Raw genomic sequence first — 21,574 nt, 5'->3', positions numbered from 1 at the left:
TATCCCAACTGTATTTTCTAGTGGATTGATTACCGCTTGGAGGGCGGCGGAGAGGTTTTTCGCCGAGGTCTTCGGTTTCCTCTTCGATAACACATCGGGTGTTATCTGTGTGTTTGCATCTTCCTTCCTCTCTATCTCTACCTTTACATTATCTGCTGTGTTTTTAATTGGCTTAGATAGTTGTTTAACCAATTTCATATTATAGCATATGTTAAGTTTCCGCACACTAGTTGTTTGACATATTGCTTGTGTTGGTTAAGTTGGTTTTTGGGGGTCTAAACGTTCAAAAGTGTTTTTGTACACGTTTTTGAACTTTCAGTTTTTCTTTCAAATTATGTAAATCCCATTTTAAAAATGGGTTACTTTGAAACATGTTATCAATCATGTTGTTTATATAACACAATTTCTATGATGACCAGGTAAGTGACTTGAGGTCTAGCCTTAGTGTGATAGAAATTTCCTTTAATTAAAAGTAATATGTCCTGAGTTCGAGTACGGGTATTAGCCTCTTAAATAAATTGCCAAACGAGTTGTGGGGCTTAGCCACACAAAATTGAACACCCTTTAAAGTTGAAACCACCATATTATTTTATAAACTATTATTATCACAATCCGTTTGTAGACATACTCAAATTCACACCCAATTTCACAACATATTTGAATATTAATTTGTAATTGAATTCATCACATACATATGGGCTCACCATTGACAATTGATGAAAGAGTGAAATTGTTGTTCACTAATCACGAGTACATCCAAGCATATTGTTAAATTGAATGTATCTATAAAATTTTTATTATTATTATAATAAATATCCATTAATTCAGTTATTCACTTAATATTAAAATGTATGAGCATCTAATTCACTTAATAATACCCCCTTCTAGGTTTTAAATATTTAGTCTTAAATGTTTAGGTTCTAATTTTATTGTATGTTGGAAAAACCGAGAACAAAAATATGTCTAGTATAAGATCTTAGTGTCTTAGAAGTGTTTTAGACATTAATCAAATTGATACAAGTTAAGATTCAAGAACATAAAGGTGGCAAAAAGAAGAATTTAGAAACTATCAAGCTCAACCAATCGAACTGCAATTCTGCAAAATTTTAAATTAGGCCCAACAGCCCACGAAATGTTTAGAATTTGAGTCCAACATTGCTAGGTATAAATGGGAAACTTTAATACACATTTTTTTAAGTCTTGAGACACTCATGTGAGATTTGTGAGGTTTTGTAATCTTCTAACTCTACAAGCAGAGATCAAATCCATATTGCTAGTAACGGTGGAGTAAAGTTGCTGCCAAACCTTCAACTATCAAGCGTACTGAAGATCAAGGCATGAATAGGTGGTTCATGTGAGAACAAGATCTAGATCAAGGAAGTCTATGGAGTCAGAGCCTAACTCGGTAACTGTGATAGATTTACTTACGTGAAGCGTACAATTTCTTTCACCAAGTAAGACCAAAAGATGTAAAAATTAATTGTTCAAACTCCCCACAATATTGTTTTCACCAACGATTGAGCAATGAATTATGTGAAACATTGACTTTACATTAAACTAATCCTTTTTTTTTTTTTTTTTGTAAAGTTTTACTTTCAAATGACATAAATCACATTTTAAATAAGGTTTACGTTGTAATATGTTTTATATAAATTAATTGCTATAAAGACTAGATAAGCAGCACAATGAATTAGAAGAATTTTTTCACTCCAATAAGGGGAATCCTCCCTTCTTACACAAAAGTTGTAGGCCCTACCATCAATCCCACATTGGGAACCACTCCTGTTTGAAAAGAGAGGAGGAGTGAATAATTTCTCATGAGTTAGTGAAGGTTAAGACATGTTGTGGTTGATTGAATGTTGGTTCCTAAAATGGGAAAAGGATATACTGCTAGCATACCAAAACAAGTGTCTTGAGAAATGTTGGTTTCAAACACTTACACTGAACAACATTATATTAATTATAAATCAATAAAAAAGGTGACCTTAGTAACCTTTTATTTATATTTTTTTATCTAACCAAACTATAAAAAAATATTACAAAGAAATGTGTGAGAAACATTGAGTGGTTGAACTAAGCTATAAAAGTTGTCTTTTCACAACTATTCATTTTGTCTTTAGTCCACAACATAAAAGTAGGGATTTATAAGATGAGAAAGACATTTCATCAAACAGAGAATTGACTTTTTCCTTGGGATGACATAAAAATGATCATCTTAAATGAGTTCCGATTGATAATAAAATGCTAGCTACTCGGTCAATGGGAGACCTATCTAGTTGTCATGCTTAATCATGGAAATTATTAAGTACTCTCTCCTACAATATGTGAATGGTAGATTAAATTATAAATTTAATAAGTAGACCTCATTGCCGTTAAGTGAGAGAAGAGAGCATGGTACTATATTTTGAGAATACAGAATAATACCACCGCACAACCTTAGTATAATGGTTACTCCACAAGTATAAGTGGTTATGGGGTGTGGAGAGTAAGGGTTAGAGTTAAAATCTCCATGAGTGAGTTTTACACACATATACACTTAAATTATACTATGATAGAATATATATATATATATATATAAAATACTGAATAATTACTCGATTGTTTACTTGTTTTATCAATTGTAATACACACACACATAACATATATAGAATGAATAAAAGAAATGAGATAAATAGATTTTTATAAAAATATAACTGAATAGAAAAAGATAGAAATATATATTTTTAATTCTAGTTTCCTAGTGTATTTGAAATCTTTAAAGTAAAATGATCATATTCCCTAACTTTTTTCCTTTCACTCTTGAAAAACTCTCAAACGGTGGAAAAAATGGTGGGATCCACTATCCCTTTCGTTCAGACTTCCATCCATTTCCTTGTCCTAATCAAGGTGTTAATTAAAATGTCATGAAAAAGTAGAACCCGTAAACAAAGAAGCTGAAAATTAAGCTAACTGACTTAGTCTGCATAAGATGCCTGTACGTTGGTTATATATATATATATACACGTACGTTATTTTACCTTCTTACCCTCCCCATTGCAAAGTAGACATCCCTGAAAGTCAAAAGAACATAAATACATCATTACCCACTCAAAACCTAAGAGGCTAATAGGATGGAAAGATCTTCGAGTGAGCCAAAGAGGACTGTTTCCTCTTTGTTACCATGGAAACCCTCAAACTTAGACAGCTGCAAGCCTTTTTTCTATGCAGAAATACACGTTTTGGTTTTCAAAGAAAAACTGCCAGTCCCATCTTCACTAACTTCATTCCTATAAATACTTTGCTAACAACAACCTTTATCTTCATCTCCTTCTTGCTTAAAATATTCTTCTTTATCTGTTCTTTCTTTCTTGTTTCACTTGAGTCTTATTCATTCACTCGTTAGAGTATTGCGATATTTATTGGGTTGTAGAGTAACTATGGCAACAACCAAATTTTGCTTGGTTTTCTTTGTTACTATGTCTATGATGGTGTCAATGTCACTGGCGATGCCATCACTCAAAGTGGGTTACTATCAATCAACTTGTCCTTCTGCAGAGACCATTGTGAGAAACGCTGTGATCAAAGCCGTATCAAGCAACCCTGGTCTCGCTGCTGGCCTCATCAGAATGCATTTTCATGACTGTTTTGTCAGGGTATGTTAGCACTTTGCAGCACCAGTTAACTTGTTATATGTTCACTAGAATCTGTACCTAAATTTGCACTCTTCTACTTTTCCTTTATGTTCCCGCAAAAAGAATATACCTTATAAGCCACTTAATTACTAAGCTGTTGGAGTTAAATCTTATTTTCAATGTTATTTATGCCAGGGTTGTGATGCCTCTGTCTTACTTGATTCAACCCCCGGAAATCCAGCAGAGAGAGATAGTCCAGTCAACAATCCAAGCTTAAGAGGATTTGAAGTGATATTTGAGGCGAAGGCCGCACTTGAAGCTCAATGCCCACAAACAGTCTCTTGTGCAGACATTATTGCATTTGCTGCTCGTGACAGTGCTTACAAAGTTGGGGGCATAAGTTACAAAGTTCCATCAGGACGTCGTGATGGTAGGGTGTCACGTGAAAATGAGCCTATTGAAAACCTTCCACCACCTACCTTCAATGCTCAGGAACTCGAACAAAGATTTGCACGAAAAGGACTTAGTCTTGATGAAATGGTGACACTTTCTGGTGCACATTCTATAGGAAGGTCACATTGTTCTTCTTTCTCAAAGCGATTATACAATTTCAGTCAAACAAATCCACAAGACCCTTCAATGGATCCTATATTTGCTAGAGACTTAAAGGCCAAGTGTCCACAAAATGCTGGCAATGTCGATCCAACTGTACCACTTGATGTACTTACACCAAATAGGCTAGATAATAAGTACTATATAAATTTGAAGAACCACCATGGCTTATTAACCTCTGATCAATCTCTTTTGAGTAGCCCTTCAACGGTTGGAATTGTCAAGAATAATGCAAAGCAAGGTGAAACATGGTCTTATAAGTTTGCAGCAGCTATGGTGAAAATGGGTTACGTTGATGTGCTTATAGGAAGTCAAGGTGAGATTAGGAAAGATTGTAGGTTTGTGAACTAGATATTATAGGTTCATTGGTGTGACTATTGAAATTATTTTCTTAGATTGATTCATTATTCAATGTTGATTCAAATGTAAATTGATTCTTTTGTAAGATTTCGCACAAATTTTGTTGAGAAATTAATGGGATAAACTTGTATTCGTTGGATGTTACAAAATGTGCATAGCATTTGTACATGGAACTTGAAAATTACTTTCATTGCTTTATTTACAACCATGTTTTTATTTTATTTTTTATTTTTCGAAAAAATCATACAAAAATGTTTGCTGTGGATGTAACATAAAAAAATAAAATAAAAATACACAAATTTTTGAAAGAGCTATTGTTCAATTAGCTGACTCTATCTTAGATTTTGATATTTCATTCAACCAAATTCAATAAATAACCCTCTAATTTTGTTTTTAATATAATATATAGGGGATTCAAACATGAGTTCTCCCATTTAAGATTCAGACAATACTATCGAGTTACAGGGCTCATGATAGTTGCCCATTTAACTTTGGCACTTACATGAAGCGTACAATTTCTTTCACCGAATAAGACTAAAAGATGCAAAAATTATGTGAAACATTGACTTTACATGAAACTCATCCATTGACGTGAATCTCATTTTAAATATGGTTTACTTTGTAATATGTTTTTTTAGTCAAGTATTTTATATAAATTAATTGCTATAAAGACTAGATAAGTGGCACAATAAGTTAGAATAAATTTTTCACTCCAATAAGGGAAGTCCTTCCTTCTTTCATAAAAGGTGTAGGCCCTACCATGGGTCCTATATTGGGACCCACCCCTCATGTTTAAAGAGTGAGGAGGAATGAATAATTTCTCATGAGTTAGAGCATTAACATCAGTCTTTTAAAAATATATATAAATATATATATATATATATATATATTTTAGCATTAGAACTTACTTTTTCTATTTTACACAGATACTTTATAAGAAAATCACATAAGTTTATCTATTATATACTCTTTTTTCTTTAAATAATAATTATTTATTCTTTTTTTATTATTTTATTAACCCACGTTGAAACACTCTCCCTCTTTTCTGAACCATATCTCATGGTTTCTTTTCTAAAAAACTCTCACTCTCAAACTAGCCCCCACAACTCAAATCATCAATTTGAAAACTCTCTCCATCCGAGCCTTATCCTTCTCATGGTAGCGACGACAGCAGTCGCGAGTCTCCAAGGCTAAGGCAACTGCAATGCTGGCTAGGTTTTGGATTTCTCAAATTTGAAAAGTATCTCTCCACCAGAGCCTTATTGTCACTCTCTTTCATGGCAGCGGTGATGACAGCGATGAGCTACCTTAGCAGAGGCAACGACTTGGGGTTTAGGTTGATTTGGGTTTTCCATTGTATTTTGTTTTGAGTTGCTTATGTTTTTGGTTGATTTTGAGTTGGATTTAGGATAGGCTTGAGTTTATTTTGATTTGATTTCCACTAATTTTGGATTGATTTTGTTTTGATTATGATGATTTGTTGTAATGGTTAGAGGGTGGATGGGTGGTGCAGGGCTACGGTGGTGATGACTTGGTCTTCCTTTTTCCTCTTCTTCGTTCTTCTTTCTCCAGGCATAGAAGAGAGTCATGGAATGAAAGAGAGAAGAGATCTGACAAGGCTAAGTGAAGAGAGAGAAATAAAATAAAATAATCAAATAAAAAGCTACAGTAACTGTGTAAATATATATACCGTAACATTTTTACATAGGTACAGTATTATAGACCCACTAATATGAGTAGTTTTTTAGCCAAAATGTAACATCCCAGTTTTAGGGGGAAAAAAAACAAAAAAAAGGTATGGACACAAAAAATTTTGGGTCCCACATGCCCCACCTATCCCATCACCCCGCCACTCATTTACACAAATATCTCTTCTCTCTCAGCTGGCCATCCCTCTTATTCTCATTTGCTTTCTTTTCTTTTCTCTTCACTTAAACATACACACTTCTTTCAAACTTCCTCCTACTCTCCCACCGGTGCCACTCCATACCACCATCTCCACCATTATTTTTCCAGCAAGGTCATTGGAAAAACCTTAGGAACCTCTAAGCATTTTCATCCCTTTTATTTGAGCTAAAATTTTCTAATCTTTTTTGTCGGTTTTGTACTTTTGCATGAGGTTAATTATTTATTTTTGTCCAAGTTTTGATAATGATATTCACGTGATTTATGAACTTTGGAAGTGATATTCATGTGTTTTTTATGTATGGGTTGTATTGATGGAATTATTTGATGAGTGGATATATGATTTTTACAATGGTGACTATCTAAGTGGTGAAGATTTTGGGGTTTTGGCTTCTTAATGTGAAATAAACGGTGAGTATACTTTTTTATTGATTATTTGGAGCTAGTTAAGTATTCAAATTGTTTGCCTTGGAGGATATTATGATTTTTGGTATCATGGGTCTCTTGTTGATGTGGTGTAAATCTTGTAGGAAGTACTTAGAAGGTGTTGAGGTTTTGATGTTAGAGATAATACATTGAATGGGTTAATTTTATAAATTGGAGCCTATGCCTTGTGAATTAAATTGTTGGGAAACTTTGGAAGAGGAATACATTATTGATGAGTTTAAATACTAGGCTTGCCTAATCAATTGCTTATTTGGCAATTCCTAATTTGTAGCTAGATACAATTTCAAGTTTTATGCTTATTGTGATTGGTTTGCTTGATATTGTTTAGATTCTAGCTAATCTTTTTTGGAGCTTAGAGAATTAGACTTTTTGCGGGTTGCAAGGTAAGTAACTTTTTAATGGGATTTTTGAAAAATAACCATGTTGCATAAATGTTGTTTTTGGGTCAAACACATTTTGGGAAATTATCTGTGGAACTATGTTTTTCTAAAAAGTGTTGTGTTATGACCCTATTATATATTATTATATATGAAAAGTGCATTATATTTGGTATTGCATTTGGGGAAATGCATGAATTGTTGACATGGAAAATATGAGCATTTTTTATTTAATCTTTCATATGGAATTCATTGATTTTATGGTGTATTGGAAAATTTAAAGATGCTTTTCTTGTCTTGTTATTTGGGAAACTAATAGAAAATCTTTTTGACAAGAATAAAGTTGAAAACCTTAAAAACTTTGTGAAAGTTAGATTATTTAAGGTTTTTTTGAAATTACCTGAATATAAACTATGTATTTGAAAGTACATGTAACTTGTGAGCTTTATGTTGTTTTAACCTTATGCCATTGTGTGATTTCCTAGTGATCACTCGATTTGGTTTCCATAGTCTTTTCACTTGGGATGACATGTTCTTTCTTGTTGCCTACGGGGGGAAGAGGTTCCTTGATTGTGTGTGGGTAAGATTGTCGCCCATGGGGCCAAAAGACCACATGCAAAAGAGGTCCTATTTGATGCGTTCTCCCTGCTGCCCATTAGGGGAGAGACAAAACCTTGAGTGTATGGGTGAGGCTGCTACCTATCGGGCCAAGAGACTGCATACCAGAGAGGACAATATCATGCCAATTATGAATGAGTGGATCCCCCAACCGGTCTATATGGTAGTGTGGTATATTTGTGATAAATTACCGCATGTTAGATTTTATGCCTTTGGAATTATATTATTAGTGCTCACAGATTATAGTATATAGTTTTATGGTATTATTTTGAGAAACTTTATGTTTCATCATTTAATCATTCTTGTCATATTATTATAGAAAATGATCTTGTAAGATTCAGTTAGAAATTTTCTAAACTAAAACATGTTTTATAAACTGTTCATCATCATGAGACTTGCATTTCCTCCACCTCCATTAATTAAGCTATTTACTGGGTTTTAGCTCATCTCACCCTCTAACAGTTTTTTAGATCAATTAGCTATACCTCAAGTATGGAGCTTACTTCATTGGTGATGATTGGAGTGCCATGTTAAATTCGGAGACTTTTATTGTAAATAGTTGGTGACTTGATCTTGCTATGTTCAACAAGGTCTTGATTAATTCTATAGAAGGTTAGGCACTTGAGGTTTGTTAGCCTTAGGCGTGGTAGGCCTAAACTCGATGTTAAGGTTCCTTATTCTTGCTAAGATTGTGACTTTGTGTAATCCAATTGAAGTTTTGTAATACATTCCTGTATTACATGGAGGCACATGATTTTTTAGTTATTATTCGTAAGTGTGTTATAAAGCTCTGACTTGTAATGTGGAGATTTTAGTATGGTTATATATTCTCATCCTGTGGACAAAAGAAAAGAAAAATCCTCTACAGTCTCTCTCCTAATGGTTCTTTTGCCTTGCTTTGGACCTTTTTGGGTTTGGGGCGTGATACAAAATGTGTAAAATTCACCACTTTTTCTATTTTACATAAACTGATTCAATTGCACTTAATGAAGGCTAAGACATGTTGTGGTTGACTGAATGTTGGTTCCTAAAAAGGAAAAAGGAGATATTGCTAGCATACCAAAATAGGTGTTCTTGGGAATGTTGGTTTCAAACACTTACACTAAATAACATTATATTAATTATTAATTATAAATCAATAAAAAAGGTGACCTCAGTAACCTTTTATGTGAATTTTTTATCTAGCCGAACCAAAAAAAAAAAAAAAAAGATTACGAAGAAAGGTGCGAGAAACATGGAGTGGTTGAACTAAGCTATAAAAGTTGTCTTTTCACAACTATTCATTTTGTCTTGGTCCACGAAATAAAAGTAGGGATTTATAAGTTGAGAAAGGAATTTCATCAAACAGAGAATGAACTTTTCTTTAGGATGGCATATAAAAGATCAGCTTAAATGAGTTCCAATTGATAATGAAATGCTAGCTACTTGGTCAATCGGAGACCTAACTAGTTGTCATGCTTAATCATGGAAATTATTTAGTAATCTCTCCTGTAATATGTTAATGGTAGATTAAACTATTAATTTAATAACTTCATCGCTATTAAGTGAAAGAAGAGAGCATGTTACTATATTTTGAGAATACTGAATAGTTACCCGATTAATCACTTGTTTTCTCAATTGTAATACTACACACAAACACACACACACACACACACACACACATATATATATATATATATATATTGAATGCATGAAATAAGATAAATAGATTTTTATAAAAATATAATTGAATAGAAAAGGATAGAATAATATATATACATTTTTAATTCTAGTTTCCTAGTCTATTTGAAATTTATAAAATAAAATGAAAAGAAAAAAAAAATTAGTTTTACTATTAAATCTCTTTATATTTTATTTCTTTCCTTTTAAATAGGGATGGCACCTACCATTGAATAATAAAATTGGAACAAAAAAAATCTCTTTAATTATTGAGGAAAATGATAATTTTCCCTAACTTTTTACCTTTCTCGCTCTCTTGAAATTTGAAAAACTCTCAAATAGTAGAATAATGGTGGGATCCACTACCCCTTTCCCTTCCATACATTTCCTTGTCCTAATCAAGACGTTAAAATGTCATGAAAAAGTAAAACCTGTAAAAAAAGATACTGAAAATTAAGCTAATTGACCTAGTCTGTATAAGATGCATGTATGTGGGTTATATATATACACGTACGTTATTTTAGCTTCTTACCCCCCCCCCCCCCCCAACAAAAAAGAAAAGAAAACCAAGTTGACATCCCTGAAAGTCAAAAAACATAAATACATCATTACCCACTCAAAACCTAAGAGGCTAATTGGATGGAAAGATCTTCGAGTGAGCCTAAAAGGACTGTTTCCTCTTTGTTACCATGGAAACCCTCAAACTTAGATAGCTTCAAGCCTTTCTTCTATGTAGCAATACACGTTTTAGTTTTCAAAGAAAATCTGCCAGTCCCATCTTCACTAAAGTCATTCCTATAAATACTTGGCTAACAGGAACCTTTATCTTCATCTCCTTCTTGCTTATAGTATTCTTCTTTATCTGTTCTTTCTTTGTTCTTTACTCGTGAGTCTTATTCATTCACTCGTTACAGTATTGGGATATTTGGGTTGTAGAGTAACTATGGCAACCATCAAATTTTGCTTGGTTATCTTTGTTACTATGTCTATGATGGTGACAATGTCACTAGCGATGCCATCACTCCAAGTGGGTTAATATCAATCAACTTGTCCTTCGGCAGAGAACATTGTAAGAAACACTGTGAACAAAGCTGTATCAAGCAACCCTGGCCTAGCTGCTGGCCTAATCAGAATGCACTTTCAAGACTGTTTTGTCAGGGTATGTTAGCACTTTGCAATCCACTTAATTTGTAATATGTTTACTAGAACCTGTACATAAATTTGCAGACCCTTCTCCTTTTCTTTTCCTTTTTTCCCCGCTAAAACAATATACCTTATAAGCTGCTTAATTACTAAGTTGTTAGTTAAATCATATTTTCTATGTTATCTATGCCAGGGTTGTGATGCCTTTGTCTTACTTGATTCAACCCCTAGAAATCTAGCAGAGAGAGATAGTCTAGTCAACAATACAATCTTAAGAGGCTTTGAGTGATATTTGAGGCGAAGGCTGCACTTGAAGCTCAATGCCCACAAACAGTTTCTTGTGCAGACATTATTGCATTTGCTGCTCGTGATAGTGCTTACAAAGTTGGAGGCATAAGTTACAAAGTTCCATCAGGACGCCGTGATGGTAGGGTGTCATGTGAAAATGAGCCTATTGACAACCTTCCACCACCTACCTTCAATGCTCAGGAACTCGAACAGAGATTTGCGCAAAAAGGACTTAGTCTTGATGAAATGGTGACACTTTCTGGTGCACATTCCATTGGTAGGTCACATTGTTCTTCTTTCTCAAAATGATTATACAATTTCAGTGAAACAAATCCACAAGACCCTTCAATGAATCCCATATTTGCTAGAGATTTAAAGACCAAGTGCCCACAAAATGTTGGAAATGGCAACGGTCCAACAGTACCACTTGATGTAGTTACACCATATAGGCTTGATAATCAGTACTATAAAAATTTGAAGAACCACTATGGCTTATTAAACTCTGATCAATCTCTTTTAAGCAGCCTTTCAACGGTTGAAATTGTCAAAAATAATGCAAGGCAAGGTGAAACATGGGCTTATAAGTTTGGAGCAGCTATGGTGAAAATGGGTTACGTTGAGGTGCTTACAGGAAGCCAGGGTGAGATCAGAAAAAATTGTAGGTTTGTGAACTAGATATTATAGGTTTATTGATGTGTCTATTGAAAATATTTTGTATTATTTGCTTACAATGTTTCATTCTTCAACATGATTCAAGTGTGAATTCATTCTTTTGTAAGTTTTTGAATAAAATTTGTTGAGAAATTAATGGGATAAACTTGTATTTGTTGGATGTTACAAAATATGCATACCATTTATGCATGGAACTTAAAAATTAAGTTCATTACTTTATTTACAACCATTTTTTTTGTTTGGTTGAAAAAATCATACAAAAATGTTTGTAGTAGTGAATATAATGCAAAAAGAAAAAAAATAAAAAAAATATTTGGAAGAGCTATTATCCAATTAGCTTACCCGAACTTAGATATTGATTATTTGTTTAACCAAATTCAATATATAACCCTTTTACCTTTTTTTTTTTCTTTTTTCTTTTTTTTTTTTTGACATAATAAATGGGAGATTCAAATATAAGTTCTCCCTTTTAAAGAATCAGACAATACTATCGAGTTATAGGGCTCTTAATAGTTAGTCCCCCTAAGTTTGGCACTTACATATGAAGCATACAATTTCATTCAACAAAGACCATAAGAGGCAAAAATTAATTGTTCAAACTTCCCATTTTATTGATTCCAACAACTATTGAACAATGAATTTTGAGAAATATTGAATTTAATTACATGATACTAATCCATTTTATAGATTTTTACTTTCAAAATGATGTAAATCTCATTTTAAATATGGTTTACTCTGTATTTTTCAATGAAGTTGTTTATATAATATAATTGCCATGAAAACTAGATAAGTGGCACCATAAGTTAGAAGAAATATTTCACTCCAACGGGAGGAGTCCTCTCTCCTCTCTTGGAAAGTGTGGGCCCTACCAAGGATCCCATATTAGGACCCACACCTCATGTTGAGAAGTAAAAACTCCTCATATAAGAGTAAATAATTTCTCGTGATCAGTTAGTAACACATGTTGTGACGGATTACATGTTGGTTCCTAAAATAAGTTTCTTGGACTCATTATATAAATTAGGTTTCAAGCACTTAAAGCGAACAACGTTATTAATTAATTATAAATCGATAGAATTTCTCTTTTTATCAATGTAAGAATTAGGTTGACCTCATTAACCTTTTGTGGGCGTCTTTATTTATTTATGTGCTTTGGTCTCAAATTTTGGCCTTTGACTTGTGCTGAAAGAATTTATAATTAAGTTGCCTAGGAATTTATATTACTTGAGGTGGTTCTAGTGCATTTCTAGAAGATTTGATCTGTGGTGCTCAAGTTGCTTCTTTCAAAAGTAGTAGAATGGACCATGTTGGAGGTTTTCTGCTTGAAGGGCTGGATTCGGGAGTAATTTGTAAATTTGTTGGATTGTTAGAGCCTGATGTCATGTGGTAGAAACCTTGGATTTTGTTGGGCTTTGAGGTCCAATACTGTGCTGTCTTGTTTATTATTTCCATTGAGCATGCACTACCTAGTTATCTATTTTTTTTTAGATAGTTTCCAAATCTCATATACAACCATTAGAAATTTTACCAGTTGAGTTAACTGGAACACACTAGTTATCTAATTTTTAATAATAAAAAAAAAAAGTATTACCCTTTTCAACAGTCCACTAATTCAGTTATCTAATGAGAGGCGGACTAAAAAATTTTGAACATCAGTTTTCCTTTGGTTTAGTCATTACCCCCTTCTCCCACCAAAAAAAAAATGAATGAATGAAAAAAATCCTTTATTTCATCCGCGAAATTAGAGCTCTTCTTAAATAACACAACAAATTCAAGACATTTACAACCGCAAGATATGCATTATGGTGCATTTCCCCAGCTAATAATTCTGAACATGATGTGAACAAATAGCCCACGGATTTTCTTGTGATCCATTATACAGTTGTCAAATGGAAAAAAATATTACGATAGATCTTTAATTACTTACCAAAAAATTTCACAAAATATTTTATACCCACTCTCTCATCCATATGTTTTAGTGGCCCCATATCAAGTGAATGGTTATTCAATGTGACAGAGTGTGTGAATTTTAATCTAGCCGAACTAAAAAAGTTATGAAGAAAGGTGTGAGAAACAGTGAGTGGTTGAACTAAACTACAAGTTATCTTTTCACAGCTAATCATTTTGTTTTAGTCAACGAAATAAAAGTTGGGATTACTAAGCTGAGAAATTCATTTCATAGAATAGAGAATAGACTATTTCCTTAGAATGACGTATAAATGATCATCTTAATAAGTTTCAATTGATGATGAAACGCTAGCTACTTGGTCAATGGGAGACCTAGCTAATTATCATGCTTAATCATGAAATTTTTTAGGTAGTCCCTCCTCTAATATGCGAATCGCAAATTTAACTGCAAATTTAATTAGTGTTAAATTATCGATTGTCCCAAAATGTTAAATTATTAGGATATATATGGTAAATTTAATTATTTAACCACACAATTCTAACAGACTCTCACATGTGGGCCAAAATTACATTTTAATAGGTGAGACCCAACACGTGGAATTTCAAATGGGAGGAAGAGTAGAGGAGACAAGGATCAAATTCAGGATTTTATACTCTAATACCATGTTAAATTAAGAGCTTTCTAAATAAAATGTGAACTTTATTGATGAATCAGGAAAGAATAGAAAGTGTGATTAAGTTACACTAATGCTTTGATATATATACATACAATATTAAGTTACTCCTCAAGTATTAAGTGCTTGTGGGGTGTGGGGGGCAAGGGTCATGATTCAAGTCTTTACAAGGGAGTTTCACACACTTATACACCTAAATTAAGTTAGAGTAGAATTTCGATGTTGAATATAAATATATATATATATATATATATAAAGCATATCATTGTATTTAAGAATATTGAATAACTACTTGGTTGGTCACTTGTTTTCTCAATATATTTTTCTATTGCATGCAGGAAGTGAGACAAATAAATTTAAATAAAAATAGAATGGAATAGAAATAGATAGATTAAAAATAAATAAAAAATCTAGTTTCCTAGTCTATTTGAAATCTATTAAATAAAATGAAAAATAAAATAATTTTACTATTAATTCCTTACATTTTATTTATTTCCTTTTTAAATAGGGATGGCATCTATGGACCTCTAATCAATCTCTTTTGAGCAGCCCTTCAACGGTTTGAATTGTCAGGAATAATGCAAGGCAAGGTGAAACATGGGCGTATAAGTTTGCTGTAGCTATGGTGAAAATGGGTTACGTTGATGTGCATACAAGAAGTTAGGATGAGATCAAGAAAAATTGTAGGTTTGTGAACTAGATATTATAAGTTTATTGCTATGAGTCATGTGACAATTGAAATTATTTTGTATTATTTACTATTGATTCAAGTGTAAATTAATTCTTTTGTAAGTGTTTTGAACAAATGTTGTTGAGAAATTAATGGGATAAACTCGTATTTGTTGGATGTTACAAATTCCACATAGCATTCGTGTGTGGAAACGTATAAATTATGTTCATTGCTTTATTTATAACCTTGTTTTATAATTTTATTATTAACTTTTGAAAAAAATCATAAAAAAAAAAAAATGTTTGCAGTAGTGATTGCAACAAAAATAAATAAATTGAAGGAGCTATTGTCTAATTAGCTTACCTGCACTTACAGATTTTGATTTTTCATTCAACCAAATTCAATGTATAACTCTCTACCTTTTTTATATAATAAATTAGGGAATCAAACTTAAGTTCTCCCTTTTGGGAGAATCAAACAATACTATTTAGTTATAAGGCTCTTGATAGTTGTCCCTTATAACTATTTAGTTATAAGGCTATTTCGACCAAAAGTGGCAAAATTAATTGTTCAAACTTTTCATTTTATTAATTCCACCAACTATTGAGCAATAAATTATGTGAAACATTGAATTTATGTTAAACTAATTCATTTTTTAGAGTTTAATTTACTTTCAAATGATGTAAATCTCATTTTACTATATAACAGTTTAATATGTAATATGGTTTTCAATCAAGTTGTTTGGGTAAAATAATGAATTGCTATGAAGACTAGATAAGTGGCACCATGAGTTAGAAGAAATTTTTTACTCTTACAGGAGGAGTCCTACCTCCTCTCACAAAGGTATGGGTCCTACATAGGTCACACATTGGGACCCACACCTCCTGTTTGAGATGTGAAGACTCTACAAGAAATTATTCACTCCTACAAAAAGATTGTGGGAGTGAATAATTTCTCATGAGTTAGTGAAGACTAAAACATGTTGGTTCCTGAAAAAGAAAAAGGAGATAGTGTTAGTATAACAAAACTGGTGGTACTTGGGAATTGTGATAGGAATTAGGTTCTAACACTTGACTGAACAACATTTTATCTATACTATTAATAACATGATTCTCTATTCAGGTTTCAATTTTTAGTGTACTAAAATACTCTCACATAAATTCTTAAGAACACTCTAAAATGCCCTTATTTTTTAGTTAAATAATTTCAAATTAAAAAACACAAATTGGTTATTGTTCCTAAATTTTAAGTTTTTTCCTTTATCTTATTCATTCGACCTAAAACTTAGGACACTATCTTTATCTCATTTTTAAAAAGTATTCCACATTACCTTACCTCTTTCTTAAATAAAAAAAAAAAAAAAAAAAAAAAAAAAAAAAAAAAAACACATAGTTATTTATATATCACTTTAACCATTATAACACTAAACCAAAATAAATAAATAAATAAAATTATTGCACGTGTAAAGCGCGTATCATGAGTCTAATTAATTATAACTTAGTAGACTTTCTCTTTTTACCAATGTTGGAATTAGGTATCTAACACTTAACCTTTTGAGAGTTTTATTTATTTATTTTGGGTGGTGCTTGGGTCTTAGATTTAAGCCTTTGGCTTGTGCTGAAAGAATTTCAGATAAAGTTGCCTAGGAATTTCAGCTTGTGCTGAGGAGGCTTTAATGCATTGCTAGAAGATTTGAGCTGTGGCTGAAGTTGCTTCTTTCGAAAGTAGAAACCTGGAAGCCATTTGATTAATTTAGGACTATGTTACAAGCTTTTTGTTTGAAAGGTTGGATTTGGGAGTTATTTGTTAATTTGTTGGGTTGGTAGAAACCTGGGATCTCGTTGGGCTTTGAGGCCCAATACTGTGCATTTTTTTTTGTTCATTGAGGTTGCCTTAGCTAAATAAAACCAGAACAAAAAATATCCTAAACCCCCTTGAAACTACTATATTTTTTCTAATTCAACTAACTAGATTATTATCCTGATAAATATTCCATTAATTCAGTTATTTATTTATTTATTTATTTTTTTGGGTTAATTGATAGTAGATGATAGATGGGGGATAAGAGATTTGAACCTTAATTCTTTTTTTTTTTTCTTTTTTTTTAAAGGGATCAGGCTATGTTAACATTATTTTTTCAGAAAAAAGAATGAAAGAAAGAATAAATGAAAGAAACCCTTTATTTCATCAACACAATTAGAGCTCCTCTTAAATAACACAACAAATTTAGGACATTTACGACCACATGATGCATATAGTGCATTTTTCCAACTAATAATTATGAACATGATGTAGGATGTGAACAACTTGCCCATTGATTTTCCTGTGGTCCATTATATGCACAATTGTCAAATGGGAAAAATATTACTCTAAGTTTGTGCTCACAGAAATTTTCACACCCTCTCTAAACTAGGTGTTTTGGTGATCTCATATCGAGTGAATGGTTATTCAATGTGAGGGAGTATGTGACATTTTATGTGGAATTTTTATCTAGCCGAACTAAAATAATTATGAAGAAAAGTGTGAGAAATGTTGAGGGGTTGAACTAAGCTAAAAATTGTCTTTTCATAACTATTCATTTTGTCTTAGTCCACCAAATAGAAGTTTGGATTTGTAAGTTGAGAATGGCATTTCACCAATCAAAGGGGACCTTTTCCTTAAGATGACTAATAAATGATCATCTAAAATGAGTTCCAACTGATAATGAAATGCTGGCTACTTGGTCAATTAATGGGAGATCTAGGTAGTTTGTCATGCTTAATCAGGGAAATTATTAGGTACTCTCTCCTTTAGTATGTTAATGGTAGATTAAGTTATAAATTTAATAAGTATACCCTATTGCTATTATGTGAGAGGAGAGACCACGTTATTATATTTTGAAAATACAGAATAATTACTCAGTTGATCACTTGTTTTCTCAATTATAATACTATACATAAAATGAAATAAATAGATTTTTATAAAAAATATAATGGAATAGAAAAGGATATATATATATATATATATATTTTAAATTCTAGTTTCCTAGTCTATTTGAAAATCTATAAAATAAATTAGGAACAAAAAAATTTATTTCTCTTAATGATTGAGGGAAATGATCATTTTCCTAATTTCTTACCTTCCACGCGCTTGAAAAACTATCAAACAGTAGAATAAATGAATAATGGTGGGATCCACTATCCCTTTCAGTACTTCTCTTTCATCTATTTCCTTTGTCCTAATCAAGATGTTAAAATATAATGAAAAACTATACAGAGATGCAGAAAATTGAGGTCATTGACCTAGTTTGCAATAGATGCACGTCTGTGGGGTATATACATACGTACATTATTGTACCTTCTTACCCTCCCCACTGCCAAGTTGACATCCCTAACAGTCAAAGAACATAAATGCATCACTAACTACTCAATTTCTAATGGGCTAATACAATGGAAGATCTTGTAAAATAAGCTACTGTACGTTAGAGTGAGCCAAAGAGGACTGTTTCCTCTTTGTTACCATAGAAACCCTCAAACTTAGACAGCTTCAAGTCTTTCTTCTATGCAGCAATACACGATTTGGTTTACAGAGTAAAACTGCCAGTCCCATCTTCACTAACTTCATTCCTATAAATACTTGGCTAACAAACAACCTTTATCTTCATCTCCATCTTGCTTATAATATTCTTCTTTAGCTGTTCTTTCTCTGCTCTTTACTCTCAGTCTTATTCATTCCCTCATTAGAGTATTGCGGTATTTGGGTTGTAGAGTAACTATGGCAACAATCAAATTTTGCTTGGTTTTTTTTGTTACTATGTCTATGATGGTGTCAATGTCATTGGAGATGCCATCACTCAAAGTGGGTTTCTATCAATCAACTTGTCCTTCTGCAGAGACCATTGTGAGAAACACTGTGAACAAAGCTGTGTCAAGTAACCCTTGCCTAGCTGCTGGCCTCATCAGAATGCATTTTCATGACTGTTTCGTTAGGGTATGTTAATTAGCTCTTTGAACCACCAATTAACTTGTAATATGTTTAACCGAAACTGTACCTAAATTTGTAGTCCCTTTCGCTTCTTCTTTTTCTCCGAATATACCTTATAAGTTACTTAATTACTAAGATGTGGAGTTTAATATTGTACATGTTATCTATGCCAGGGTTGTGATGCTTCTGTCCTACTTGATTCAACCCCTGGAAATCAAGCCGAGAAGGAAAATCGAGCCAACGATCCAAGCTTAAGAGGCTTTGAAGTGATATTTGAAGCAAAGGCTAAACTTGAAGCTCAATGCCCATAAACAGTCTCATGCGCAGATATTGCTGCATTTGCTGCTCGTGACAGTGCTTACAAAGTTGGAGGTATAAGTTACATGGTGACATCAGGAAGCCCTGATGGCAATTTATCACGTAAGGATGAGCTCGATCAAAACCTTCCACCACCTACCCTCAATATTCAGGAACTAGAAGAAAGATTTGCACGGAAAGGACTTAGTCTTGATGAAATGGTGACACTTTCTGGGGCACATTCCATTGGAAGGTCACATTGTTCTTCTTTCTTAGAGCAATTATACAATTTCAATTAAACAAATCTACAAGACCCTTCAATGGATCCCATATTTGCTAGAGACTTAAAGACCAAGTGTCCAAAAAATGCTAATAATGGCAATGATCCAACAGTACCTCTTGATGTACTTACACCATATAGGCTTGATAATAAGTACCATAAAAATTTGAAGAACCACCATGGCTTATTGACCTCTGATCAATCTCTTTTGAGCAGCACTTCAATAGTTGAAATTGTTAGAAATAATGCAAGGCACGGTCAAGCATGGGCTTATAAGTTTAGGGCAGCTATGGTAAAAATGGGTTACATTGATGTGCTTACAGGAAGTCAGGGTGAGATAAGGAAAAATTGTAGGTTTGTGAACTAAATATATGTTGGTTTTTAGACCCCTTAAAACCACAATCAAATTAACCTAGGTAATTAGCCAAGTGATTATTTAATCCAAGTTTCAGATCTAGGTTAACACAATCATATAATCATATCATGCAAAGCAGTGGAAATATAAATAACACAATGATATGATGACATAGGAAACCACACCGGTAAAAACCTGGAGATGATTTAACTTAGCTATCCTCAAGGTAAAAAACAAATCCACTATAAAGAATCGAAGTTCATACAATAAGACTTACAAGCCCCCACGCTTGACTTCTTATTGCTACCCACCAGTAGAACTTACTGACACGACCACGTGCAAACTCTGAATCCACAGACTCTTTCTTTCTTGGATTCACCACCAGATACAAGTACACCCACTTGTGTTTTCTTTAAGTTTCAATGGTAGTAACCGAGTTGATCATCAAGGTGTAGATAAAATCTCCTCCTTGAAAACCCTAAGTTTGTGTAAAGGAAAGATGCTCTAAATCTCACAAGAGATTTACACAAACAGCAATATGAGCAACATTAAAACGTGGCTAGGGTTTGCCTTTTATACTTAGGACAAATTAGAAAACCCTAAACATTTTAAACAACTAGAGCTGAGTTGGAAATCTGCAGAAAAAAACATTCTGCCCGAGATTCGATCGATCGAGCCTAAACTTCAATCGATTGAGCCATACTGAAATACACAATACTTTCTGCATTAGCTCGATTCCAACTTTACATAAAATATACAACTTTGAGCAAGACTAAAACACTTCTAAACACATTTTTTTTATCATGGTTTGCCAACAATACACATTAGAGTTCTAAATACATAAAAACCTAAGTCTTTAGAACCTAACAAACTCTCCCTTTGGCAATCCGTGACAAAACACAACTAGAAGCTCAAAGTTTACAAAATAAGAGCCCTTTACACAAATAATGCTCATAAAAGAAATTCAATTCTAACTACTATCCATCAATTGCAAGTGTAGACAGCAGCTCAATTGAATCAAGCTGTATATTTCCTGAAACACTAAACAAAATGCATAACCGCATGTGTGGAAAAAGTACAAGTAAATAAAGTAAATTCTTGATTTCAAACAACACATAATAAAGACATATAAACAATAATATGAAATAGAATATAAAAAAAATAAACTAACTCTCCCCCTAAGTTAGATACAACAAAAAGTTTTTTATATTCTCCCCCTAAACAAAACGAACAGGTCATCTATGTCTCCCCCTTTTTGTCATGTATTGGCAAAGTCTACCTAATCAGAAGGTAGACAGAAAACATACGCAACAGAGTAAGAGAAAATAGAGACAACTCCCCCTATGAAGAGCAACAACTCCCCCTAAGAACCACAAAGGTTAAAAAAAATTTCTCCCCCTATAAAAATAGGAAAAACAAAACAAGTTTTGGGGAAAAATAAAGGGGGTGGGGATAAATAAAAAGACACAAGCCAACTTTAAAAAAAAAAAAAAAAAACTAAGTTGAGGATACACATGAAGAAAAAATATTCTCTCTTTCAATAAAATGCAAACATGGCACTATGTGACCCATAAACAGTTGCATAAGAAAAAAAAATATTTGCACATTGATTATCCATCATATCTCTTAAGAAAAATATTTTCTACAGTTCACACATAAAAAAGGCATATACTAGAAAGTACATAGCTCAAAAATTAATCAATCAATTTTTTGATCAAGTTGAGTACCCAATGTA

The 21,574-nt window shown here is 32.7% G+C and overlaps 1 protein-coding gene and 2 pseudogenes across 1 annotated transcript; all 3 read left to right on the top strand.

Annotated features, from left to right (window-relative positions):
- The first annotated feature begins 3,296 nt into the window (after nt 1-3,296).
- On the top strand, nt 3,297-4,732 carry LOC126716671 (peroxidase 5-like). The gene is made up of 2 exons (XM_050417601.1): nt 3,297-3,632; nt 3,807-4,732. The coding sequence occupies exons 1-2, from the start codon at nt 3,417-3,419 to the stop codon at nt 4,572-4,574; spliced, it is 984 nt and encodes a 327-aa protein (XP_050273558.1). The 5' UTR covers nt 3,297-3,416; the 3' UTR covers nt 4,575-4,732.
- Nucleotides 4,733-10,532: 5,800 nt separating this feature from the next.
- LOC126716676 (peroxidase 5-like) lies at nt 10,533-11,695 on the top strand (annotated as a pseudogene).
- Nucleotides 11,696-18,608: 6,913 nt separating this feature from the next.
- Nucleotides 18,609-19,851, top strand: LOC126716668 (peroxidase 5-like; annotated as a pseudogene).
- The last annotated feature ends 1,723 nt before the right edge of the window (nt 19,852-21,574 follow it).

This window comes from Quercus robur, chromosome 3, assembly GCF_932294415.1.
Source record: "Quercus robur chromosome 3, dhQueRobu3.1, whole genome shotgun sequence".
In the NCBI taxonomy this organism is placed as follows: domain Eukaryota; kingdom Viridiplantae; phylum Streptophyta; class Magnoliopsida; order Fagales; family Fagaceae; genus Quercus; species Quercus robur.
The sequence above is the reverse complement of the archived record's forward strand: the minus strand, read 5'-3'. Positions and strand labels throughout refer to the sequence as shown.

Bases quoted from the DNA above. Each gene is read 5' to 3' on its own strand.
- LOC126716671 (XM_050417601.1), top strand. From the start codon at position 3,417: ATGGCAACAACCAAATTTTGCTTGGTTTTCTTTGTTACTATGTCTATG. The intron at 3,633-3,806 runs GTATGTTAGCAC...TATTTATGCCAG, and splicing joins TTCATGACTGTTTTGTCAGG to GGTTGTGATGCCTCTGTCTT.